The following is a 17563-nucleotide window of genomic DNA, read 5'->3' on the forward strand; positions in this document are numbered from 1 at the left end:
GCTCGCGAAGCCAGGAACGAGGTACTCATTAGGCCCTTCCTCTCCAACTGGGTGAGAGGCAGGAGCTAAGAACCATGGATACATCCGAGCTAGTCTTTAGCGATAGGACAGGTGGAACTCAGGCAACACCTGAGGGGAGGGGCAGGAGGGCGGGAAGCCTAAGCTAGTGAAAGTAAGGATCTCAAAAACTTCAGTGAAGGCGCATAGGACCAGTGACAGTGGAGGTTAAGGTCCGACGGTCGTGTCCTCAATCTACCTCTTCATCAGACAGATCCGGCTGCAGGCGGCGCTTCTTGCCAGCGCAGTGCAGGAGGGAGGTGAGGGCACGTAGGCCAAAGTCATAATGGTCCTGTCTGGAGAGCTGCTGCACGGCCAGCGAGTAAAGTGTGTACACCTTCTTGGCCAGAATCTGGAGAACAAAATAGAGGAGGAAACAATCCATCTCCCCACCAATCCCTCTGCTTCATGTAGGGACAGTTACAGATCCAAGAAGCTAGGTCCCGGGACTTGGAGCGGCTGGGAAGGGCCCTGTGCACAATCCTAATGAGAAGATCCTGGGAATCGCGTCATCAAGGACTAGTGACACCACAGAGGGGAGACCTCCCTCCATATCCCACTGACAGCCATGTAAGTTCCTCGTAGGATAAGCTGATTATGAGGACTCCAGGGGGTTCTTCGGTCCAGAGAATAATCACGGAAGGGAAATAAAGTGTTGGAGACAAGAGGTTATCAGAATACCTTGCAGTTGCCAAATCCTTCCCCAAAGAGAATGATTTCTGCAATGAGGGTAGCATCGGGCACCACCATGGCAACTGGACGGAACATGGATTTAAGATTATCAGGAAGCTCTGTGCGACCAGCATAGCCTGGAAAACAGCGCCATTTATTCAGAATCCATACTGCTTCCCAAAGACCTACTTCCCAATCAGTCCCATTTTCCCCATCCCCAGCTCCATCCCTAACTCTCTCCCCAGCTCCAACTCTGAGACCTCTTCCTTTCTCATCTCAGCCCTGGCTCTTCCCACACCACTTTGCTCTTCTTTCCTACCCCTGGTCCTTTCCTTAACCTTCTGCATGGCCCTGATTCAAACTCAAATCACAGAGCTGTCAAGTTCCCATCTCTCCAAGTTCCATGTATAACTCATGTTAGTGCTAATAGAAATCGCACCTGTTTATCCGATTCTTTCAGTACCGGAACCCTTTCCTGTTTTCTCCTAGTTCCTTCCCCCAGAGCTGTTCTAAGGCACCAGTAATGAGAGACCCTAGGTCCTGCACTCTGGGGGAGATTCTCCCATTCGGCAAAAGGGATGGCAGACACACCAGAACTCTGGGAGCTAGTCCAACAAAAGAAGATGGCTAAGCACTTTAAAAGACTAGGGCTACATGTATGCCTGCAAGCTGTTATTAATCCCTTTAGGGAGAACAGTAAGATTGCCACCCCTCCTCCCAGAAATGCGTCTGTTTATCCTTCTCTCACACTTTATGGTCTTTAGCCACATTTCACTTGGCTACAAACACTGGCAGGGGGTGGGGGGATGCACAGTTATTTGCACTGAACACTCAGTTCTCCCCCCAGGAGCCCCATCCACTCCCAGGCCCTTACCAGGGTTCATGGTGATGAAGATCCCACAGGACCACACCAGATTTATTTCAAAGCCCTCAAAATAGAAGCGGGTGAGGCCAGCAGCCAGGGCTGAGAGGATGGACAGGATCTGCTGGGCCACCACGGATAGCACTTCCACGTTGATGCGGTTAAACTCATCAAAGCAGCCCCAGGCGCCCATCTGTGGGTGGGGGGGGAGTCGCTGGGAGCAAGAAAAGTATCCCCAGACTGGGAGAAACTAAAAATTGTGACTAACATATTCTCCCTGAAATGTTTGGATAGGAGCAGCAGCCTCTAAAATGAATGTGTGTGTGTGTGTGTGTGTGCGCGCGCGTGCGTGCGTGCGTGCGTGTGTGTGTGTGGTGGAGAGGGCCCCATAGCACTGTTGTGGTTTCTGGCCAGAACTTTCCACCAGACAGGAAGGATCTAGGGGAATGCCTGAGAGGTGTGGGTGGGAAAGTGACCAGGGTAGGGAACTTGTGGGTGTTGAGCGACTCCAGTGTGCGTAAGTTATTGGATCCTTACATAATCTTGTGATTTTGCAAATAAGCAAAGTGAAGCTCAGGGAGGCGCAGGGACTTCCCCAGTGGCAAGAACTAACTGAGGCGATGCAGTGTCGTCAGCTACAAAGCACTGAAACAGATCTGGGTTTCAGCTGATTTTCTAGAACTAAAAGATATCAAAGGGGCCTCCTGGCCAGGCTGGCAGGATGCTAACCTGGGCCAGGCCTGAGTACATCCGGCCCATGGACTTATAGTCCAGACCCTCAGAGCAGTTGACCACAATGACATATATGCCGAGGGCCTTGCCCAGGTCCTTGACGGTCTCGGTCTTCCCTGTGCCTGCAGGACCTTTGGGGGATCCACCTCGATGCAGGTGCAGGGCCGTGGTCAGTGTCATGTAACACCTGGGGATGGAGGACAGGACTCAAGCCGGACTCCTGGAAGCCTTGGCTTGGCATTCGATGCCCCTACCCCAAGCCCCCTGTTTGCCTCCCCACGGCCGACCTGTCTGTCAGCGGGGTGATGACAAGCCGGCCAGAGTTACCCAAGTACTCATAACCATACTGGAACTGTGTGTTGGTCTGGCGGATCATACAGTCGTCGAGATCCTAGGGAAACAGGGCAGAGTAAGAGAGGCGCGGGCTTGGAGGAAGACACAGAGCTGCAGCGATGGCCAACAGGAGGACTGGAAGCGGCAGGGGAGTTGCAGGGAGAAGACTGGGGGCTCCGTTTAGAGTTAGAAGGAGGGACGGGCTTACGGCCAAGATGGAAACTGGGGGTCACGCTGCACGTGTCCAGCCCAAACTATTGCAGCAGCTGCTTGGAGTCTTTCTGAGTCCCGATCAAGCGACACCCAGAGTGGGCACTCCCTGGAAAAGTGCCACTTGCCACTCCTTACTTGGCAGGTTCGAGAGAGAGTTACCAGCTGGATTAGGTGCTGTGATAGGACTAAGGGGTGGGTTGGGATATTACTGTATTTAGAGAACATGAATTTAGTTAAAGCATTAGGATCGGGTTTAGGGTACGGGAGTGGGAAGCTGGTCCTTCGGCACCTTCTCCCAGTAGAAGCGCAGTTGGCTGAGCCAGTCGAAGGAGCTGACGTCCATGAGGCCACTCTTATAAAGCTTCTCCAACACGTCCCGGGCGTGGACTTCTATTGTCACCAGAGCCACAATTTTAAGGCGCATAATCTTGGTCAGGTTCCCCCTGATGGCTTCCGAGTACTTATTCAGTATTGACACCTGTGGAATGAGGTGCCAGAGAAGAAGGCGGCCTGAGCAATGCCACCAAACCCTAATCATGCCACGTCCCAGCATCATTCCGCATCCAACCGCAATGCTGACCCCTCCCCCACTGCAGCTCCTGGCCCCCAACACCACCACAGGGAGACATACTTCTGACCCACCCAACCTCTTCTTGCTGGACGCCTCCCATAACACACCCTCGTTCGGACCTTTCCCACCAGCTCATCGCTAATTCTGACCCAATGTATTGCCCCCTTCCTCCAGCTCTAACTCCAGGCCTCTCCCGTCCTGGCAGGGCTCCCCACCTGCTTCTTCTTCATGACCTTGAGGATCTTCTTGTCTCCCCGCTCCTTAGCTGTCAGCAGGCACGTGGTGACATCAGCCGTCCACTGGATCTGACTGGCAGTGATCACCACCTGGGGCACGTGTAGAGGCTCTATTCCAAAGCCCTGTCCCTGGCCACACACACAGCCCGGCTCCCAAAACCCAGCTTCTTCCGGGACCAGCTGCTACTCCTCTCACTACGCCTAAACTGCTCTGAAGGATGGGCACGTGCCCAAGTCAGGAGCTGAGGGTCCACGGTGCAGGCTTCTGGGGCCGCAGCCCAGAACAGGGGGCAAGAAACCTGCCTTTTGTGCGACTCAAGATTCTGTCCTTAGGGACTTCCCTGGTGGTCCAGTGGCTAAGACTCCACGCTGCCAGTGCAGGGGGCCTGGGTTCTATCCCTGGTCAGGGAACTAGATTCCACATGCTGCAACTAAGACCCGATGCAGCCAAATAAATAAATAAATATTTAAAAGAAAAAAAGAAGAAGAAGATCCTGTCTTTACACTGGCTGCTTCCTTTCGGCTCGGTCCTCCTTGTTCCCTCATTTCCATTGACCCCAGCTCACCTGGCCAGCCCACTCCTTCACCCACTTGTCCCTCTTGTTAAGAAACTTCTTGAGGGCCAGGCGGCAGTTCCGGAGAAGGTCCCGGAGGGTCACCCTCATGGTCCGCTCCACATCACAAAGCCAGGACTGGGGGGAGGTGAGAACAGGGTGGCTCACCCTCAGGGCCAGAGTCGGGAGTCCCCAGAGTGAAGGTGCTTGGGAAACAGGACTCCGGGGCTTTGGGGCCCAAGAGAAGAGCAGGAGCTGGGAAGCGGCCGGCCTGCGTCCCCGAGGGAAATGGAGACTAGGGGGCAGACTGTCCGACGTTCGGGTGCAGGGTAGAGGTTAAGAGTTTTAGGAATGGCAGGTGGGAGGGCAAAAAGTGACTAATATCTCTTCACAGAGATGCCCTCTCCTCACAGAGCCAAGCAAACTCAGAAGAGTCAGCTTGCTTCTCAGGCCCTCGTTGCAGCTCACCTCCACAGGCCCTTCTAGAAGTACCGAGTGGAGGAAATCGACATACTCGCCGTCGCCCGAGAACATTCCCACCGCTTCCCATTTGCTGCTGGGTCCCCCGATCTGCAGAAACAGGAAGCTCTTGAGCCCTTGGAGGGTAATTTCTGCTCCTCCCCCCTCCCCTCTGTATTACCAATTCTAGAAAGTTCTGTCCCAGATACCCAGAATCGTTATATCCCCCTCCTGCTGGGAGGGCACGGTCCCCTCCGAGGCCTTGAACACCTTGACGTCACCATCCCTCCCCTGCCCTCCTTTGCATCATGGCCACCTCTACTGACCTTCTGCATTCTCAGCAATTTGATGTTGTCAAAGCATTTTTTGAGGTGTGGCTGCACAGCCTCTGGGTTGCGGGACTGGCCCAGAATCTCCAGGAGGTCATCGTTGGACAAGAAGTAGAAGCGGGGGAAAATATGGCGCTTGGTCTCTAAATACATATCCAGAGACTTCTGGATGTCTTCCAGGATTGTGTTCATTTCTATCAATGTGTCCAGGAGGCCTGGAGAAGAGAACAGTGAATGATATTTGGTGGCCCTTGTACCATTGCCCTGAGTAGATCTGGAGCCTCCAACTATATCCACTTTGCCAGCTCTTGAGTGTTGGGGCACAGACTGCCATATGGTTTTTGGAAGCAGATGCAGTGTCCCCAGTCACTCTTTTCCCATCCTGTTCATTAATTCATTATTAAGAATTCATTATACACTATTGTACGCATTATACATTACGCATTAATTATACAATTCCATTAATATAACTACATCTCCCACCAGTCCTTTCCCACCAAAGAAGTGGGGCTCTGCCGATCATCCCAAGAGCTTCTGAAAATCAGAGCTTGTTCTGCACATAAACAATTCAACAAGTTAAAACATTAGATTTGGGACTTCCCTGCTGGTGCAGTGGTTAGGAATCCACCTGCCAACGCAGGGCACAAGGGTTTAAGCCCTGGTCCGAGAAGATCCCACATGCCGTGGAGCAGCTAAGCCCGTGCGCCACAACTGCCGAGCCTGCGCTCTAGAGCCCGTGAGCCACAACTACTGAGCCCGCGTGCCACAGCTACTGAAGCCCGCGCCCCCTAGAGCTGGTGCTCCACAGTAAGAGAAGCCACCGCAATGAGAAGCCCACACCCTGCAACAAAGAGTAGCCCCCGTTCACCACAACTAGAGAAAGCTCGTGTGCAGCAACGGAGACCCAATGCAGCCAAAAATAAATAAATTGGAAAAAAACCCCATTCGATTTAAATACATATCACACGCACACAATGAAAGGGGTCTGCAGTCACTGGGGTTGCCAGTGTCCCTCGTGACAGAGCAAAAAGGGCACTAGAGAGAATTCCCTGGCGGTCCAGTGGTTGGGACTACGAGCTTCCACTGCAGGGGGCGCAGTTGGGGAACTAAGATCCCACAAGCTGTGCGGCGTGGCCAAACAAACAAACAAAAAGAGCACTAGATTGGGAGGCAGACGATGGCCATCCAAACTGCGGCTCTTTCACTTAATTAGCTTGTCGGTTAACCTCAGGGAGCTTTCACCTCTTTGTAAAATGGTAATGAGATCCACCTCAAAGAAAAATTCGAGACATAAGATAAAATGTGTTCCCATTTGTAGGTTCTTGATAATGTTAGTTTTCTCCCAGCACTAGATTTTTTTTTTTTTTTTTTTTTTTATGGTACGCGGGCCTCTCACTGTTGTGGCCTCTCCCGTTGTGGAGCACAGGCTCCGGACACCCAGGCTTAGCGGCCATGGCTCACGAGCCCAGCCGCTCCGCGGCATGCGGGATCTTCCCGGACCGGGGCATGAACCCGCGTCCCCTGCATCGGCAGGCGGACTCTCAACCACTGCGCCACCAGGGAAGCTCCCAACACTAGATTTTGATTAGCTGATCTCCTGGTCTTCCAAGTTTCTAGCTTTCTGAAGAAAGCATGGATGTCACGGAGTCTGAACTCTGAGGTGACCCTCAGGCCTTCAAGTACAAAGCCTACAGGCTGTTAGAACCTTTGAGCGACCACCTGAGTAGCCCCTGGAGACCACAGGGAGACCCGGTAGCAGTGGACCACACAGCTTTGTTCTGTGGGTTCAACGAAGAGATGGCTCTGCTTATAAATTGTTCTAAAATGTAATTATGTCAATTATCTCCAGTATTATTTCTAAAAAATTCATGTTGTCACTCAATTTTGCACATCTTAATACTTATATTTTACCCGAGTAATTGAATAATAATTTTTTTTTGATGTGTATACTTAAGGTTCTTGGGAAAATGAAGAATTGTTAGATTGGCCCTTGGCAAAACAAAGGTCCTCCGTACCCCATGCCAAAACTCTTCTCAGGACATGCACTGTAGGTACCCGTCGCCAAACGTGACTTCCTGATTCTTTACGCCAATCGAGCACAATCAACCAGACCTCACTATGTGTACATCTCTCCCCCATCCCCTTACCCAATCCCCATGCCTACCAAAATGTCTACATTAAAGACTAGCTAATCTGATAAACCAATTAAAGTCACAATAGCTCATAGTAACCAAAGGTTTTCTCTGTGCCGTTTAATGTGACAAGCGCTTTATTTGCATTATCTCATTTACCTGCATCATCTCATCGAATGAACCAGCTAGAGAAGAAGAGTGACTCCTCGATCAGTGTTTCTTGAGGCACAGTACTAATGATTGAGCACTAACTTTACGCCAGACACTGTACTGAGTGCTACATACTCCTCTATTATCCTTACAAAGACCCTGAGAAATAGCTATCGTTAACCCCACACACACTACAGGTGAGGAAACTGCAGTACGGAGGAAGCAAGCTGCCTGAGAGCACACAATCGGTAAGGCATGAGTCAGAGTTTGAACTCAGGTCTGTCTGATTCCATATCCCATCCTCTTAACCACTACATTGTACTCTGCTCAAATATGTGTTGAGTTTAATTTACGGAACTACTATTTAATGCTTAGAAGAGGTGGTGGTGATGGTAGGACAGCCAGGTGCAATGGTCAATCTTTCAGTAAATGAAGAATGTGGCCATGACTTCACATACGTATAGCGCCAGCTGAGGTTACGTCAGGGCTCAGACCTGGATAGTGGGTGCTCCGGAGAGCATTGGGGTCCTTGTTCATCCGGTCCATGATATCTTTCCAGTTGCCGTTGACCTGGTCAAATAAGACTGATTCATTGGGCAGCTGCTTGCGGATGTCCTCTCCTAGGAAGATATTCTGAAGGGCCAAACAAATGGCGTGAGAGGCTGTTTCTCACACACTCTCCACACTCTGCTCCCTGCTCTCAGACCAGGAATGACAGTTGAGGAGAAGATAAAGAGCATCAGAACCAAAGGGCAAGATGCTCAAGTTCTAGAAGGAAACTTGGGATTGGGAGGCTAGGTATGTGGGTCCGAGAAGAAAAATGGAAAAAGAACAAAGGCTTTTCAAGGAGGGGGCTGAAGATGAGAGGTAATAACCAAGAGTCAGATGCCTGGGTCCCAGATGAAGAATGGCTTTGGAGGTGGGAAAACGGGGCCGATAACAGGGCAACTATCTAGGTCCTGTACAAATAAAGGAGTCAAAACAGCAGGTAGGGGGAGCTTGGGCAGTGAATCCTGACCTCTAGGTACATCCACTGACGCTGCACCGTGAGCACCACCTCAATAACTTCCAAAATGAGGGAGAGGCAGCGTTCCCAGTGGTCTACATCCTTCTCAAAGGCCTTGACGAAACGAGATGCCTTCATGGTAGACAGAGCCACCTGGTTATCTTCCAGCGCCTGAAATACTTCTTCTGTGCCTCTGCGGTGGAAGGTATCAAAACCATAGTCCAGCCCCACCTGCCAAGCCTCAGTCCCCACTCTGCAGCCCGGGTCACACAGCCCTGTCTACCTGAGCCGGTGATGGCCCTTATCCTTGTAGGGGACTATGTCTAGCTGAATCACATCCCAGGTCTTGGCGATGTTTTCTAATGCCTGCAGAAAGAAATTGGGGAACAGATCAATCAGGTATTTAGTCCCCAAGGGTAATAGGAGCGGGGAGGGGCCATCAGATGATGAAAAGCTGGGAGCCTTTGTTCCAGGAAGCTTAGGAAATGAGGGACCATGGGAAAGGACTCTGTCGTACCAGCTCTAGAGCCAGCGCTCTGGTTGCTGAGGCAGAGATCTCCCCAATTTTCTCCACATGCTGATCCATCCCAAGCTCCACGATCTGCTCCAAGGTGAAGCTTTCAGATTCCTGATCAAACTCCCGTTGGATCTCATCCCTGATCTGATCCCAGTGCCTGCAGCCAGGGACAAAAGGTCAGATCAGGACGCTGGAACACCAGAGCCTACTGGAAAGTATCAGCATCACCCGCCAATGGCTTTCTCCCACTGGGATATTATGATTCCGTGTATTTATTAATTCACGATTCAACAGATATTTACTCAATAGCCTCTAACATACAATCTGAGGCACTGTGGGGAATACGGAGACTGAGGCGCTGACTCTCTGGAGAGGGAGTTAGGACGGACGGTTGCAGGTTCACTATAGATGACGCCTTGGGCCAACTGCTTTACATGAACCATTTCATTTTCACGGCCACTCTATAAATGAGGACCACTCTATACATGTTATTCCATTTACACATGCAGAAACTGAGGCTTAGAGAGGGTAAATAACTTAAGCAAATAAAGTGGTTAGGTGACACTTAATTGCATAATACTTATTAGAGACGCATTGCCAAAAACATTATGCTGGAGGCAACACCAAAGAAGTAAAATTACCTACTCCTAAGTGAATAGAGAATTATTAAAACACCATTTATAAAATAGTTTATTCTAGCCTCAATGGTTTCAAAGCCCTCTTCTATCATGTGATAAATTCCAGATGCACTAAAAGAGGTAAACTTGAAAAGCAAAATTATAAAGTATGAGAAGAAAGTGTGTCTATACTTTCTGTGTCTACGGAGAGAGTGTGTCTACAACTCTGGGGTAGACGGGGTCCTCTTAAACAAGGCACAAAAGCAAAACCCCTAAGGGACAAAAGTTATTAGGCTTGGGGCTACAACGTGCAAGTGTCTGTAGGACAGAAGACGTAAAGCTTAGCTCTGACAGACAACATAAATTGAGGGGCGACGGAAGGGAAAGAGCCAAGAAGGCCGGAGAACCCAGGACGATGTGACAGACGGAGGACGGCGGTGGGCTCTTGGGAAGCCTTCTTCAAGGCGTGTGTTGGTGAACAGAGGGGCAGAGAGAGCTAGGAACGCCATGGAGGGGACAACCGGGAGAACCAGGTGACGGCCAGGCCAGGGGGCGACCCCCAGGAGCCGAGGGGCAGCCTCACCGCTCTCGAAGGGCAGGGTTTCGCAGGTCCGAGATGAGAGGCATGGTCCTCTTGAACTGCTCTATTTTTGAGCGAGTGGTTTCAATAATCTCCCAGTTTCGGTCCTGAGCAAAAGCGAGAGGTGTCAGAAGACCTGACCATCTTTCCCACATGGCCTCTTCCTCAGTCAGCCTGCCAGCAGCCCCCCACCCTCTCCCCATGCACCTTGTACTCTTTGGCCAGTCTGGTGAGGCGGCGAAACAGCCCGTGGGCCGTGGTCTCCATGGCCTCTGTCTGCAGGGTCAGGAACCGGCCGGTTTTCCACTGGTTCCAGTTTTCCTCCCAGTCTCGGGTGATCTCCCAGACTTGCTGCAGCGCGTCCAACTCCTTCGTGGCCAAGAGCAGACAGGTGCATTGAGTGATGTGACTCTCGCCCTCCTCCTCCCTGGCAAACACGCAGGGCCTCTCCTCCTCTCGTTCTGAGAAGCTTTTCCCTCCTGGCAACATACAGCTGCCTCCTCAGTTCACATTTCTTTTTCCTCCACTCTCTTGCCTTAAGAGAGCCTCAGGGCAGTGGTTGAGAGTCCGCCTGCCGATGCAGGGGACACGGGTTCGTGTCCCGGTCTGGGAAGATCCCACATGCCACGGAGCAGCTGGGCCCATGAGCCATGGCTGCTGAGCCTGCGAGTCCGGAGCCTGTGCTCCGCAACGGGAGAGGCCACAACAGTGAGAGGCCTGTGTACCGCAGAACAAAACAAAACAAAACAAAACAAAAAAAAGAGCGCCTCAGGGAACAAGCACATGAAAAGATCCTCCGACTTCCCTTGTGGCGCAGTGGTTAGGAATCCGCCTGCCAATGCAGGGGACACAGGTTCGAGCCCTGGTCCGGGAAGATTCCACATGCCATGGAGCAACTGAGCCCGTGCGCCACAACTACTGAGCCCACGTGCTGCAACTACTGAAGTCCGTGCACCTAGACAGAGCCTGTGCTCCGCAACAAGAGAAGCCACCGCAATGAGAAGCCCGCACACCGCAACGAAGAGTAGCCCCCGCCCACCGCAACTAGAGAAAGCCCACGTGCAGCAATGAAGACCCAATGCGGCCAAAATAAATGAGTAAATAAATAATATATAACAAAAAGAAAAAGATCCTCAACGTCATTAGTCAGTAGGGACATGCAAATCAAAACCACAGTGAGATACTTCATACCCAGTAGGATGGCTAGAACCAAAAGTAAAGGCGGGGGGGGCATGCTGGCAAGGATGTGGAGAAGTAGGGACCCTCGTACGCTGCTAGTGGGAGAGTAAACTGCTGCAGCTGCTGTGGAAAACAGCTTGGAGGCTCCTCAAAACGTTAAACATAGAGTTATCCTATGATCCAGCAATTCCACTCCTACGTACATACCCACAAGAACTGGGATCGGGAACTCAAACAGATACAAGTACGCGCACAGTCACAGCAGCACCACTTAACGGTAGCTAAAAAGCGGAAACAACCCAAATGTCCATTGACAGGTTAATGGATAAACAAAATCCATACAACGGAATATTATTCACCCATAGAAAGAAATGGGGCACTGACACATGCTACGACATGGATAATCCTTGAAAATACTACGCTAAATCAAAGAAGCCAGACACAAAAGGTCACATAGCGCACGCTTTCCTTTACACACAATGTCCACAATAGGCAAAACCCATGTTCAGCTGACCATTAAAAACCAGAGGGTTTAGGGACACCAACCCTCTATGCGATCGAGAGAGCCTGTGCATAACTTATAGTCTGCCCTCCACATCCGCAGTTCATCGGTATCCACGGTTCCCCATCCGTGGATTCAACCACAGACTGTGTAGTGTTGTAGTATTTACAACTGAAAAACATCTGCATATAAGCGGACCTGCTCAATTCAAACCCACTGTTGTTCAAGGGTCAACTGTACGTAGAAAAGAGATTAGTGGTCGACAGGGGCTGGGGGGAGAGGGAATGGGGGGTTACTGCTAATGGGTATAGGGCTTCTCTTGGGGGTAATGAAAATGTTTTAGAATTAGAGGTGTTGCTTACACAACATTGTGCATGTGCTAAATGCCACTGAACCGTTCACTTTAAAATGGTTCTTTCGTTACCTGAGTTTTCCCCCCGTTTTTTAAAAAAAAGCTCCTCGTGTACCCATCTTCCTGGCCCCGGTTGTTTTCCCAGGCCGGTTGGGACCCACTCTCCTGCCTCCTGCCCCCTACGCTTGGTCACCACGAGGGCCTTGCTCGGCACACCACCTTCTCCAGGTTCTGCAGGTCCTTGGAGGCTGGCTGCTCGATCTTGAAGATGCCCAGGTTGGCATGGAGATTGCTTTCTTCCTCCCGCATGGCGTTCAGCACGGCCCGTACGTGGGCTATCTGCTCCAGGGCCGCCTGGTGCCCCACGTTGCTGGCGAAGGGGCCTGTGGGGAGTCCAAGGTGAGCTTCTCTCCTCCCACAAGAGAAGGAAAACGAGAGGGAACGCGTTGAAAGAATGCACTGAAACTACTAACTGCGGCTCGAGAGTCAGAAACGGGTGGGACGTGAAAAGTCAGTGTAAGAAAACTGGAGAGGCTATGAGCTGGGCTGCTGCCTTCCAGCCAAGACTCGGCGACAACAGGAGTGTCACCGACAGACATGCCAGGCTCTTTCCCATGCTTAGCCTTGTCTGCACCTCCCCTGGGACCTAGGCTTTGAAAGACTGGGTCAAGACAAAGGGGAAGCCAGGGGAGAGGTTACAAGACGGGTACCTTTCAATTCAAATTCTTCCAGAAGGTTGTGTGTTTTCTTCTTGAAATCGTCAGCTGAGTGAATGAGGCCTGTCTTGAACTTCTCCTTGTGCCTCTTCAGCATTTGTTCACCGTCCAGCACAGCTTGCTGGAAGGCGACCCACTGCCCGCTGAGATTGTCCAGCATCTCCAGCACCTGGGGACATCACAGAGTGGAGGTGGCTCGCGAGCAGGAGCTCTGCCCGTCCCACCAACACTTCGAAGAAGTCTTTTCCGACCCTCTGGACCAGCATCTGTGTCCAAGTTCCACATGCAATGAGGCCCAAAGAAATCGAGCAGTTGCTGGGCCTGAAAGAGATCCTCAGGGTGACCCGAAAGGTCATTCGAGTTAGCTTTGGCTCTCAGAGGCTTTGGGGCCTTGGGCCTTCTCCCCCGCTCCCTTCTCTGCTCTCCCTCCTGACAGCCGAGGGTCTCCGACGTGGGGCGTCAGTGTCCCTGGCAACCTGGGGCTGGAATGGGCCGGGCTCGGGTGGGTGGGCCGCACGCCTTAGGAACTTACGCTGTCCTGAACTGGCACCTCGTACTTCTCGAGGATGGTGAATTGCTCATGTAGGGGAGGGATCTGGGTCTCCAGGTTAGGCATATCGAGCTGCAGGGTCTCCATGAGGTGCAAACTGACCCCCAGTTCCTCCAGCGTCTGGGGAGGGTGGCTGATTCTGCAGCGTGGGCGAAGAGAGCATGGGCGGGCGGTCGCGAAGGTTGGGCCTACCCACCCCCTGCGCGGCCTGAGCCCACGTCCACCCGCCGTACTTCTCCGTGTTCTCCTGCAGGTAGGTGTGCAGCTCCAGGAGGTGCCTGGCCGCCATCTCCTTGAGCAGGGTCGTGAACTTGTTCTGCCACTCACTGCAGTGCTGCACCAGTGAGAACTTGAGGTGCGAGCAGTCCAGCAACACAAACTGGATGTTGAGGACCGTCTCCTCCTTCTGCACGTTATTAGCCACCTCCGTGTAGCTGAAAAGGCCCACATCCCCGCTAGGACGTCTTTTTCTTGGCAGACGTGCCAGATGCCCTGCCTGGGTGACCTTTTCCTCCCAGCCAGCAGCGCTAAAGCATTCTTCTGCTCCCAGGCGTCTCCCACTTCAACCCGTCCCCCAACAGACGGCTGTGAACATGTCATTTTCCCAACCACTGCTTTCAGACTCCTCGGTTTGCATTCAAGGCTTGAGAGGCTCAGAGATCTGGGCGGAGTTCACACTGTGCTGCTCACTAGTTCTGTGCCGCCAGGCAGGTTATTTAACTGCTCTGAACCTCAGTCTTCTCATCTGTAACCTGGTGATGGTAACGGAACACACCCTGCGAGGCTGCTGAGAGGATTAAGTTGGCTGCTGTACATATATCCCTCTGCTGACTTCCTTTCTGGATACTCACTATTTGGCGAACATGCTCACGTGGTCCCATCTTCGTGCTGTTGTCTCTGCCGGGACTGCCCTCCCTCTGCCCATCTCTGCCTGCTGATGTCCTACCCATCCTGAAAAGCCCTGCCCCAAAGTCACTCCCTTCATCCACGTCCTCCTTCCCCTGATGCCCCCAGCTGAAAATTCTCTCTCCTCTCATCGAACTGCCCCGCATTTGCATACCTGACTCACAGCGCTGATCACATGGAAGCTTGTATAAGAACACTGAGCACATCAGCACATTAGCGCTTCAGAGTTCACACAGTGCTTCCACATATACTTAACAGTCCCACAACCTTATGAGGTCGGTAGTGTAACACCTATTTCACAGGAAACTGAGGCCCAGAGAATGTGAATAACCGACCTAAGATGACACGACTAGTAAGTGGTGGAGCTGGGATTTCAACTGTCCTCAAGGTGCCACAGCCACTGCTGTTTCAGCAATATTCTTATCTTCCCTACTGCACTAGAGCCCTTGGGAGGAAAAAACTTGTTCATTTCTTTGTTTTTAATTCCTCACAACCCATCATAACAATGGTGTTTTTTTAACAAATGAATGAATGAATGAATGAATGAATGACTAGAGGACAAAGAGACGGGAGTTCATATCAGAATTTAAGAACCCTCTTCCATTTAACTCTCATCTGCGTTCTTAAAATGAAAGTGTTCACATCTCTCACTCTTCAGATCCCTAGCGTCTCTCCTTTCCCAGCAGGACCCTGTGGTACTCCACACCAAAGCAGCTTTTTCCCTAAATCTTGCCCAGCTCTTTTTTTTTTTTTTTTTTTGCGGTACGCGGGCCTCTCACTGTTGTGGCCTCTCCCGTTGCAGAGCACAGGCTCCGGACGCGCAGGCTCAGCGGCCATGGCTCACGGGCCCAGCCGCTCCGCGGCATGTGGGATCTTCCCGGACCGGGGCACTAACCCGTGTCCCCTGCATCGGCAGGCGGACCCTCAACCACTGTGCCACCAGGGAAGCCCTTGCCCAGCTCTTATCGGATCGCTATCCCCTTGAGAAACAAAGGTCCAGTGCCCTAGGTCCGGTGCTGGTCCTCTAGTTTTCTGCCCCTCCCCCAGGCTGCAGGTCAGACCTCCTCCTGCAGCGCTCCGCCTCTTCAAGACAGACCCTCACAGCCACCTTTGCTCCTTACCGAGCAATGTCAGCGTCAAAAGAAGAGACCGGCGGGTTGAGGCGCTGGTATCGACGAATGAAAGAGTCCTTGTTGATCTCCCAGATCTCCCGGTACATGTCCCAGGTCTTGAGGTAGTTCTGTAGCAGGGCTGCGTTGTTGGTCATGCCGCTGCTGATCTGGGCCTGGATCTTCTTGATGTCTTCATCCCGTGCTTCAAGACCCAGCAAAATGCTTCTCACTGACTTCCACCCCAGCCCAAGCTGCAGCCCAGCCCCTGGCCACTGCCCCAGAACCTCCCCTCCAACAGCACCTTCCCAAAGAAATACAGCTCAAACACGAGCATTAGAAAATGAAGGAGGAGGCCGAAAGTAAAAGAATGACTCTACTCTGTAGGATTCAGATGTCTCACCTGTTGGTGTCTAGGGCTCTTATAGCCCAGCCCCAGTCCCAAACAAGCCCTTCCTGGTCTCCCAACCCCAAACCCCAAACCCCTTGAGCCTCAGTCACCTAGTTTTGACCCCCCTCTGTGGCCCTTCTCCCTTCCCCAATCCAGCCCTTTAACCTGGGTTTTCCACCAGTCATGGAGATGACTGGCCCAGTACGTCTGGAAACAGCCCTGGTCTCTCCTCCTGGCTCTGCCAGGTCCTAAGCTTTGGCTACCCCTGCACCTGGTGCCCTCCCACTGCCCACTCACCCACGATTGTGTAGATGGGCTCACGAAGAAACTTGCACTTGATGAGAATTTCAGGGAGGTGGCAGAAGACAGAGATGGTGGAGAAGAGGTGGTTGCCAATGTCATTGACCACACTTGCCAAGGTCTGCAGAGTGGGTGAGAACTCCACCTGTGGGAGCACAGTGGCGAGGGCTTAGCACAGGCCTGGAGGACACAAGCTAAGGCCTGGGAAGGCTGGACACCGCAGAACCAGGTCTGGAGGCTGTAGGAGAAAGTCAGGGCCTAGAGCCAAGTTTAAGGATTGACGGAAACTGGCAAATAAAGTGTGATGATTTCGGGCTGTTGGGGGCAAAGTGGTTCCCACCTGTGCCACACCTCCCTGCATGTCATTCTTCAAAATGACAAGGACTTGGAAGAGTGGGTTGGGGGTGGTCTTTCCATCCCCATTGATGGCCTTGGACAGTTCCAACAGTGACATCTTCACGTTCAGGCGCAGGGCATCCTCCATCATGCGGTCCAGCCGAATCGTGTACTGCAGCCACTGCTGCTGGATCTGGTGGGAAGAGCAGGGGGAAGAGAGCCCCTCAGGGAAGACGAGGCAGGTCCTGGGAAATGAGAACCAGCCAACAGGGAGGGGAACGAGCTGGTTCAATAGAAAGACGGGACGCCGAGTCCTGAAGGAAGGAGGTTTGAAAGGCCGAAGGTTGGGTGAATCCAAGACTAGAGCAGGATGTTTGAGAAGCACGTGGGGGTTGGGGGGGAGGGGGAAGACCAAGAGAAGGGTCTGATGGGACTGGGGGAGCGGAGGACCTGCCCACCCACAAAGCCCTGGCCACAGGACCCCCTACCTCGGGGCCATCGTTCTTGAAGACTTCATAGGAGTTGGTCATGATGGCCACCACATCGTGGTGCAGGCTCACCAATTTCTGCTGCACCACCGCCCGATGCTCTCTTTGGTCCTCCTCAAATTCCAGGTCCCTGTACACCCGTTTGCCACTAATGCGTACCAGCAATGTCTCTGACATCACTTGGGCTCGCCAGCCAATGGTCAGAGTGGACGCCTTGAACTCATTCACAATCGTCTGCACCTGGAGTCAGACCCCAGCCATGGGGGAGTTTCAGCTTGGGAACAGACCCTCTGGGCCTAATTCTATCCTCCCACTGTCCTCTAGCTAGAATTGCTGACATTAAGAAAAAAAAAACTTCCCTAAGCACACTTCATTTCTTTCACAAGACTCCCTGGTCTCTCCACCACTACCCATGACTCAGGTGTTAATTACCCACATGCCAGCCTTTCAGTCTGCCTTGCAGACCTTTAGGGTCTAATGACCACGGCCCACCTTGCTGGCGTATACACGGCACTCTGTGATGAAGATGGCACTGGCCCCCTGCAAGGCCCAGTGCAGTTTCTTGAGCCCAGGGTGGATCTTCTTATCCAGGAACCGGATACGTTCTTTGAACAGGGCCTGCTCATCTGGGGACAGCATGGCAATAATCCTGCGCATAAGAGGAGACCGGTAGCTGATAGGGAGCTATCAGCTCTGACGACCTCTCCTCCACAC

The 17563-nt window shown here is 52.2% G+C and overlaps 1 protein-coding gene across 1 annotated transcript in view; it reads right to left on the reverse strand.

Moving 5' to 3' along the window:
• Positions 1 to 17563, reverse strand: part of DNAH2 (dynein axonemal heavy chain 2) — an 87414-nt gene that overhangs the window by 40792 nt on the left and 29059 nt on the right. Inside the window, exons 16-40 of the mRNA XM_073798060.1 lie at positions 17342 to 17498; positions 16850 to 17089; positions 16366 to 16554; positions 16023 to 16170; positions 15347 to 15539; positions 13553 to 13753; positions 13302 to 13458; positions 12764 to 12938; positions 12273 to 12436; positions 10228 to 10389; positions 10024 to 10127; positions 8824 to 8980; positions 8590 to 8672; positions 8319 to 8499; positions 7795 to 7933; positions 5016 to 5233; positions 4699 to 4800; positions 4243 to 4368; positions 3656 to 3766; positions 3159 to 3347; positions 2611 to 2714; positions 2321 to 2510; positions 1604 to 1784; positions 739 to 866; positions 257 to 409 (exon numbers count right to left, since the gene is read on the reverse strand). Of these exons, the coding sequence (XP_073654161.1) occupies positions 257 to 409; positions 739 to 866; positions 1604 to 1784; positions 2321 to 2510; positions 2611 to 2714; positions 3159 to 3347; positions 3656 to 3766; positions 4243 to 4368; positions 4699 to 4800; positions 5016 to 5233; positions 7795 to 7933; positions 8319 to 8499; positions 8590 to 8672; positions 8824 to 8980; positions 10024 to 10127; positions 10228 to 10389; positions 12273 to 12436; positions 12764 to 12938; positions 13302 to 13458; positions 13553 to 13753; positions 15347 to 15539; positions 16023 to 16170; positions 16366 to 16554; positions 16850 to 17089; positions 17342 to 17498 (3952 nt within the window). The remainder of the gene's footprint in view (positions 1 to 256; positions 410 to 738; positions 867 to 1603; positions 1785 to 2320; positions 2511 to 2610; positions 2715 to 3158; positions 3348 to 3655; positions 3767 to 4242; positions 4369 to 4698; positions 4801 to 5015; positions 5234 to 7794; positions 7934 to 8318; positions 8500 to 8589; positions 8673 to 8823; positions 8981 to 10023; positions 10128 to 10227; positions 10390 to 12272; positions 12437 to 12763; positions 12939 to 13301; positions 13459 to 13552; positions 13754 to 15346; positions 15540 to 16022; positions 16171 to 16365; positions 16555 to 16849; positions 17090 to 17341; positions 17499 to 17563) is intronic.

The sequence above is a fragment of the Tursiops truncatus genome, chromosome 20 (assembly GCF_011762595.2).
Source record: "Tursiops truncatus isolate mTurTru1 chromosome 20, mTurTru1.mat.Y, whole genome shotgun sequence".
Lineage (NCBI taxonomy): Eukaryota > Metazoa > Chordata > Mammalia > Artiodactyla > Delphinidae > Tursiops > Tursiops truncatus.